The 8,734-nt window shown below is 40.1% G+C and overlaps 1 protein-coding gene across 1 annotated transcript in view; it reads left to right on the top strand.

The window, feature by feature from the left end:
* Positions 1–1,214: 1,214 nt before the first annotated feature.
* PRPF38B (pre-mRNA processing factor 38B) overlaps positions 1,215–8,734 on the top strand; it is a 9,184-nt gene continuing 1,664 nt past the window's right edge. Inside the window, exons 1-6 of the mRNA XM_007449338.1 lie at positions 1,215–1,774; positions 4,589–4,657; positions 4,939–5,090; positions 5,171–5,231; positions 7,277–7,500; positions 7,747–8,734. The exon at positions 7,747–8,734 is cut by the window's right edge and continues 1,664 nt beyond it. Of these exons, the coding sequence (XP_007449400.1) occupies positions 1,499–1,774; positions 4,589–4,657; positions 4,939–5,090; positions 5,171–5,231; positions 7,277–7,500; positions 7,747–8,599 (1,635 nt within the window). The 5' untranslated portion in view covers positions 1,215–1,498 and the 3' untranslated portion in view covers positions 8,600–8,734. The remainder of the gene's footprint in view (positions 1,775–4,588; positions 4,658–4,938; positions 5,091–5,170; positions 5,232–7,276; positions 7,501–7,746) is intronic.

The following is an 8,734-nucleotide window of genomic DNA, read 5'->3' as shown; positions in this document are numbered from 1 at the left end:
CAAAAAAAAAAAAAAAAAAAAAAAAAAAAAAGTGCCATGATGAGCAGTCAAATAGGATGGAGAATGAAAAACGTCACTGGATTTTGGCAATTAGGATAACACTAAGTGAGCCATCCAAGGTTTTGAGTAGGGAGTGCTGCACTTTTGGAACGATGACTCTGGCAACACTGTGAAGAATGCATTGGAGCCAGAGAATGTTATGAATATTAGCATCTTAAAGTGACTTTGGGGTCATAGATGTAACCCTTGGATTTAAATGTCATTAAATTCCTAATGTTTCATCTTGGCATTCCAGGCACTTAGGGGGCCCAATTCCTCTCTAGTCATTACTCTCCCATAAGCATATTTCCTGGCTCCTGTCAACCAGACTATTTACCCTCTAACAAGCTTGATCTTCCATTCTTCTATATATACTCAGGCTGCTGTCAATAAAACTGCCCAGTCCATGAATACCTGCAGAAACTTCAGTGCCTTTTGTAGCCTTCTCTTAGCTCCCAAACACCATGAATCTTCTCTAGGATAACAGTAGCTTTTGAGAGATGAGACCAATTCTGACTCATTCTCGCACCCACCACCTTCTTCCACCTCTTCTATCCTCATTCACTCAGAGTGCATCCGCAGAATGGAAGTACTCGAGTAGGGAGGAAAGAAGTCATGTAACAAATGGCACTACAGGTACAGTAGCTCTTTTAATGCTAAAATGCTTTTTTAACAGCCAAGCAAGACGTTATCCCCTTTCTGTTGAATAAATTTAGGCTCAAATAATAAGATCTCCAGTCGGACACTACAGCCTAGCGGAGGACAGAAAGACTTTGCATTGCAATCACATGAAGGTGTGAGATCCTATCAGCCCTCCAGAGAATACGAAAACTGTGAACTCAGGAGACTCGGTTACTCCACAGGAGTCAAGAGTCACGAATTTGCAAGCACACAGCCATGCGAACGCCTTCCTGCTCGGCTTCCCACAGGAGAAACCGGGGCCGCAGTCCAAACATTAAAACATACAAATTGGACCTAAAACCCCACCCCGGTCCCCAAATTCCGAGCACAAACATCCTAAGAGTTAGGCAGCTGAGGCCAGCGCCGCGACCACAGCGTGCACAGAACGCGCGGAACTAGGAAGAGGAAGGGCCAGCCCACCTGGGCGTCTCTGATTGGCCGCCGGCTAAGCTTGGAACTCTGGGGCGTGTGCCGTCACATCCGCCAGGGCCGCCATCTTGTTCCCAGGGGCAGTTGGCGGAAGATATCGCGCTCCCAGGCCGCCGGCTAGTTTTCTGCTTGGATTTCTCGCGGCTCGCGATTCGGCCTCTGCTCTCGACCCGGGGTCCATTAGTCGGTGTCCCGGTTGCCCTCCCTCACCCGGCTGGGGCACAGCGAGGAGGCCCCATCTTCCGACGGCGTTCCATGGAGTAGGGTCCCGGACCGTTGTCCCGAAGAGCGAGATTGAGCTTGGCCCCCTCCCCCTCCCTTCTCCCTCCCTCCTTCCTTCCGCCGCAACATGGCTAACAACAGCCCCGCGCTGACAGGCAACTCGCAGCCGCAGCACCAGGCGGCCGCAGCCGCGGCCCAGCAGCAGCAGCAGTGCGGCGGCGGTGGCGCTACCAAGCCAGCAGTCTCGGGCAAGCAGGGCAATGTGCTGCCGCTGTGGGGCAACGAAAAGACTATGAATCTCAACCCCATGATCTTGACCAATATCCTGTCGTCGCCTTACTTCAAAGTGCAGCTCTATGAGCTCAAGACCTACCACGAGGTGGTGGACGAGATCTACTTTAAGGTACGAAGCGTCTGGACCTGGGAGGTGGGGACTAAGTTGCGAGGAGGGGGTACGGAGGAAACGGGCGGAGGCGGCCCCCGAGGTCTGATCATTTGTAGGTGGGGGAGGGTTGGGCGGAGGGGGAAGCTGTGGCCAGTAGTCCGCCAGGGAGGGGTCAAACTGGGGCCGCCCTCTCATTTCCTTTTCAGATTTTTAGGGCCGGGAGAGCCCGCCGCCATTGATCTCTCCTCCCCCAATCTCCAGCCCGCCCCTGGGGGGGGAGTTGGACGGGAGGAGTGGGGGAGAGGAGAAACGGATAACTGAAGTCTCTCCAGTTTACAGCTTTAAATTTATTTATTTTGACGTGGATCTACTCGGCGCCAACTTGTTGGTGCTTCTCCCGCTCACCCCGGGCCAGGGCGTGTATTGACTTCAGTGTTGGCCTCGTGTTTTTGGTATTCACTATCCGATCCAGACAGGGAAGTGGTCAGTGCGTTTGTCGGGTGGGGTGGGAGGGTTGAGGGTGGAGAGGTGCAAGTGGAAAAAGATGTACCGAAGGCCTGGAAATTTTCGCAGCAGGAAGTCAGGAGTAAGTGGTCTCAGTCACCTGTGCATTGGGCTTATTTAGAATTATCTGGGCCCTGGGCTTCTGCGGCAGGGTCGGTGCTGGCTTGGCTGTGCTGGGGAGCTCACCTGGCGCCTCCTCACTGCACTCTTGTCTCAGTTCTTGTTTCGTTAGCAGGATTGACTCAGTCTTGCAGCGAGGCTCGGAGCAGCCCAGGGTCGCAGGTAGAGGTATGCATTATTAATCATGCTCAATCGCCATAAATGCATTTCCCTGGTTAAATGAACAGCTAATTAGATTTTTTTTTTTTTTTTTTGGCCACTGGTTTTGGTCTTTTCCTCACGAATTTGGTAGGTTTTCTCCACTTACTTGCAAATTATGTAGTTTTAAAAATATATTCCAGGCCTCCTAAAGTAAATGTATAATTTAAAGGATATTAATAAGTCTTAACAATCTTTAAATATTTAAACTAGGACATCTGATATAATGCAATCCATTTTGCCTGTATTGACTCTTAAAAACACTTGACAGACCACATAAAGTATTTTCCGTGACCTGAATATATCTGTAGAGGTGTTAAGGAAATTTTCTTTATTTGCTTTTAGGTTTTGTTTTGTCCACCTTTTCCCCAGTTAAGGCCTACTGAGGGATTTTGAGATAATAGTTTTGATAGAAGATCTTATTTTGAGAATACAGTTCAACTTTGGGTATATAAAGTAAACTGAAATTTTGGTGTTCTCTTACAAGAGTATTGTAAGTAATTGTAATACTGTGAACTAGTTTTTTTAAAAGGTAAGGCCTTTGTCAGAATGGATACAATATGGCGAATATTTAACCCTTAGCTTTGTTTATGTAGTAAACTTCAATCAGTTGAAAATAGGGTTCCTGCTCTTTCTGTGGCAGGTTCTGTTTAATAACGTAGGCAGGTGTTAATGCGATAGAGGAAAAGCTTGTTTTCAAATTTCCCATACTGTGTTTTGAAACACTTAAGATTCTACTACAAATTACTTAGATTTAGTTATAAAACTAAAGACTCGGGTTTTGTTGTCCATATCAAATAATCATTGAAATGTGTAGGCTTCCAATTTTGTAACTCGATTTTGTAAGGCATCCACCCCTTTGGTTAGCCTTTAAGGAATTGAAACATCTTTTTTACAGCAAGCTGGGGGAAGAAGATGAAACAGTAAAGCAGTGCAGTAGTCCACTGAACAAAATAGTGTAGTGCTTACATTTAAATGCATGCTTTCCTGTCTGAAGCCACTGAAAAAGACTATGGCGTGTAATCACGGGTGGGTGGAAATAAGATTTTAGAAATACATAATGAACGAACAGGATTTCATTTTTGTTGTTTCAAGTTGAGAAACAAATATAGATCTTATCTCTCTAAAATACCTTTGTCATATCTGTTGTAGAGCTAATATTCTTTCTTTGCTGTTTTTAGGTGAAGTATGTGGTTTTTATAGGGTGCCCCACCTTAGCAAAGACCTGTATTTTTGAGTAAACATAACAAGTCACGGTTTCTCAGTTTTTGATACAGTTTATATTCTGGGAAAAAATTGAATTAGTTCCTATAATTAGGCTGAAAATAAAGTATACAGTAACAAGAATGACATACGTGTAGGTATGGCCTTTGTAATTTCATCTTCAGTCAGGAATGAACATAATGCCTGATTGTGGTTTTTAAAAAAATGTGTGAATAAAATTCCATGATTTTGCATCAGAAGTAATTTCTGTTACTGTTTTAGCATGCTTTTTTCAAGTTTCTTCCTTATTTTATAATGTGGAATTTTAAATCACCATAAAATTGAAATATTAAGCTTATTTGAAAGGTTTTTTTGGAATAAATACTTAAACTTTGTTAATACTTTTTGCTTTAAGTTGGAGCATTAAATCCATTTTAAAATGAGAATTATTTTTTAAGCAGTTCATAATAAAATACAAAATTGATTATTAATTTTTTTTTTACAAGTGTATGAGACTAGACATTTCCTGTCTCCACATGTATCTGCTCTCTACAAAGCTACTTTAATGGGATTTCTGCTGTAAACCTGTTGAGGTTTTGTTAAACCCTAGTAGCTTTATTGATGCAGTTTTCAAAGATGGTTTACATACTTAATGTGTGTAAACAAAATATATACATCATGTCAAAATACCCAACTTCCAGACTTTTAGAAGAGCTGCTCTATTATGGATTGGGGTTTACTCGAATCATACTGTTTAAAAAAATTCGAAGTATGAATGTTTGTTGTGTTTCTCTTTTCTGTTTTCAGGTCACACATGTTGAACCATGGGAGAAAGGAAGCAGGAAAACAGCTGGCCAAACAGGGATGTGCGGAGGGGTAAGTAGAAGTACGTGCATTTTTCAGTTTTTCTGTGTCTGATAACTAAGTTTATGTTCAGAAAAATGAAAGTCTTTCAGTTTCATACCAAATTACAATCAGTTTTGTGTTTTAAAAAAATCTAAATTCAAGTGTTCCGTGGGGTTAGAAAAACATTTTTTTATGCTCTGTTTTCAGTTTTGGATTATATCTTGTTACTAATACCTAACAGGATTAATCAATTGGTTCTAAGTATCTTTGTTAATTATTTTACAACTTTTTCTTAATTCCTTTCCTTAAAGGTTCGAGGCGTTGGGACAGGAGGAATTGTTTCTACAGCTTTTTGCCTGTTATACAAATTATTTACTCTGAAGTTAACTCGCAAGCAAGTGATGGGTCTTATAACACACACAGACTCTCCATATATTAGAGCCCTTGGATTTATGTATATAAGGTGAGCCTGCATTTCTCTACATTTTCAATAAATATCTCATTTTAATTGACCTAAGCTTAATCACTCTTTAATAATTCTAGGTACACACAGCCCCCTACAGATCTATGGGATTGGTTTGAATCCTTCCTTGATGATGAAGAGGTATGTCAACAAGGGTAATAGTTAGTTTTCTTCTGATTACTCTCATTTTTTAATAATCTTTTATATATTGGCGGTTTAACATCTTCCAGAATTTTCTGTGCTTAAATTTATTTCACTCACATACTTTTGGAATTAATGTCCTATTATTAAGATTGGGGTGGATTTTATATGTCTTAGGTTAAACTTCTTAAGTTTGATTCTCACATTTCAAAATTGTTTATATGTATTTTGGTAACTATTAAAAATTTCCTCTTCCTAATTGTGTTCTGTGTGTTGTACTGATCTTGACTTGTACAGTTGATAGTGAGTTTTTAAAATTGGCCATGCCCAAGATTGAGATGGTAAGACATGCACATAGAAATATTAATTATTGGGTTTTTTTCTGGAACTTTTCAGTTCTTTATCCTGTAACTTCTTCCAAACATTAATACTCCCACTTGCATAGGAATGCAGAATTGAGGAGCTGGGTGGAACTTAAATAGGCTGAGGGTTTAGACAATTTGTTTGAGGTGATCAAAATATTTCAATTCCAGCTTTCTAACTCTTTTATACTATACATTTTTATAAAGTTAGAAGAAAACCTTCTCTTTAATAGTTTAGAATTTTTTTAAATTATGAAACTAGCTTGCCATTCAAGCTTAATAAGGTTGAGCATGTTACATATGTTCAGAAAGTTACGTTAGAAAACATTACTGTGTCAGATTTAAACCATACATGTATTAAAGTCCAAGATCTCAAAAGGATCTTAGCAATGAGCACTGTTGTCCATATATCAATCCCCACCACTACTTTATGTTTTAAGGTTCATAAAGTAAACTGAGTGGTGTTTTAGTCGACCTGTTTAAAACGTTTATCCAAAGAATTGGTTGAATTAAAGGATAGTTCTAATGGAAATCTTTCTAGTGTGTTTTTATTATTACATGCATAGCTAAAAAAATCTCACTCATGTAGACATGGAGAATTCTTCTCTGCATTTTTTTGGCCTATTTACGGGCTGTTTAATATCTCAGAAGAGGCCAAAAGTGTGTTAGGTGATAAATCACAATCTATAGAGTTTTTTCTTTTTAGGTGAGATTTTGCAGGCTGAGGCGCTTTTCCCTTCTATATTTAAAAAGCATGTCCCGCTTCATAATTGGTATTAGGCTTGTTTCTGAATGCTTCTGTTTAATCTGTTTTTTATTGTGTTTACAAACCTGAGGCTCTCTGTTTAAGCTAACTTATTGTTTTCTTCCTTAGATATCTGCAGCGATTATATTTGGAAATACTGTATATCTGAACACTTAAATGTGTGTGAGTGCAAGCAGTTTTACCTTTAGCTCTTGTTTTCCTGTTTAGATAACAAATCTCACTTTCCTTGTGTGCTTGCACTATAGGTTTGGGACTGACAATAGCTGACTAACATGTCCTGAGCTGTGAGAGGGCATAGCAAGAAGGCCTTCATGCGGTAATGACCCTTTTCAGAGACAATGGTCATCATGGATTATGCGTTTCCAATTATTTGTTCATTTATTTATTTTCTACATAACTCTAAATTAGAAACCTCACTGCTTCATGGCAGTTGGTTTGCTATTGCTTCCAGTTTTATTAGGGCTTCATTTTATATTAGAGCTGTTAAAAGATAATCTTTAGACAGGAATTGTTTGAAGCAGTTCATATGTAGCTAGGTTACACTGCTAGGAATGATGTGTGCAAACGTGTCCACAGAAATAAAGTATATACTTAGTAGGTATGTGGAATGTAAATTGTTGATTGTTCCAAATAGTTTAGTAATGTAGGGGGGTGTTTCATATTCTTGTTAACTGAGTGAAGTCACTTCTCTTTCTGTCCATGAGGCTGCAGGGTTTGTTCTCACCTGCATGCACACACTAAGCCCAGATATTTCTGTGTATCATTCATTACCAGATTAGAAAGGTACACAAATTGAAATTTTTCTGTTAGAATTTTTTTGTATTTGAGATTCCAAAGATGGTTATATTTTTATAGTATTCTTGTGTTTATTGAGATAATTTTTTTTGACGGCCAGGGTATCTTTTGTGTTTCTGTAGGACCTAGATGTGAAGGCTGGTGGAGGCTGTGTAATGACCATTGGAGAAATGCTACGGTCTTTTCTCACAAAACTGGAGTGGTTTTCCACCTTGTTTCCAAGAATTCCGGTTCCAGTTCAGAAGAATATTGATCAACAGATTAAAACCCGACCGAGAAAAATCAAGAAAGATGGAAAGGAAAGCGCTGAGGAAATAGACAGACATGTTGAACGCAGGCGTTCAAGGTGATGTGACTCTTGAGTTACACTTATTTTTAAAATATGCTTTACACAAAGGTTCTATTTATCACCTTTTCCCCACTTTCTGCCTTCAGGGCATTTTCCACAAAATTATGCATCTGTAAATGAGAGCAGGCAAATATTTTGCTTTAATTATTCTTGACATGTAACACTGATGGAAGTTAAATTTTTATGGTATGTTTTATTCATTCAAGTTTTTTTCTCCCCCTCCCCCACTTTCCTAAATATTAGGTCTCCAAGGAGATCGCTGAGTCCACGGAGGTCCCCAAGAAGATCCAGAAGTAGAAGCCATCATCGGGAGGGCCATGGGTCTTCTAGTTTTGACCGAGAATTAGAAAGAGAGAAAGAACGCCAGCGACTAGAGCGTGAAGCCAAAGAAAGGGAAAAAGAAAGGCGAAGATCCCGAAGTATTGATCGGGGGCTAGAACGCAGGCATAGCAGGAGAAGGGAAAGACATAGAAGCCGTAGTCGAAGTCGTGATAGGAAAGGGGATAGAAGGGACAGGGATCGGGAAAGAGAGAAAGAAAATGAGAGAGGTAGAAGACGAGATCGTGACTATGATAAGGAAAGAGGTAATGACCGAGAAAAGGAGAGATCAAGAGAACGATCCAAGGAACGGAGAAGTAGGGGTGAGGTAGAAGAAAAGAAATATAAAGAAGACAAAGATGATAGGCGGCATAGAGATGACAAAAAAGATTCCAAGAAAGAGAAAAAACATAGTAGAAGTAGAAGCAGAGAAAGAAAACATAGAAGTAGGAGTAGAAGTAGAAATGCAGGGAAACGAAGTAGAAGTAGGAGCAAAGAGAAATCAAGTAAACATAAAAATGAAAGTAAAGAAAAATCAAATAAACGGAGTAGAAGTGGCAGTCAAGGAAGAACTGACAGCGTTGACAAATCAAGAAAACGGGAACATAGCCCCAGCAAAGAAAAATCTAGGAAGCGTAGCAGAAGCAAAGAACGTTCCCACAGACGAGATCACAGTGATAGTAAGGACCAGTCTGACAAACATGATCCCCGAAGGAGCCAAAGCATAGAACCAGAGAGCCAAGAAAAACAACATAAAAACAAAGAGGAGACTGTGTGAAAATTTTTTGTAAAAGTGGATCACATTGAATCCTATAAATGTTGGGTTAAATCTGCTTTTTTTTCCCTCCCAAGTTGAGATTGTGCGGTAGTTACACACTCAAGCTCCCTGTAGGCTGCATTTTCATTTCCTCTT

Source organism: Lipotes vexillifer, unplaced genomic scaffold (genome assembly GCF_000442215.2).
Source record: "Lipotes vexillifer unplaced genomic scaffold, Lipotes_vexillifer_v1.1 scaffold393, whole genome shotgun sequence".
Classification (NCBI taxonomy): domain Eukaryota; kingdom Metazoa; phylum Chordata; class Mammalia; order Artiodactyla; family Lipotidae; genus Lipotes; species Lipotes vexillifer.
Note: the sequence above shows the minus strand (reverse complement) of the source record. Positions and strands in the feature narration are given on the sequence as shown.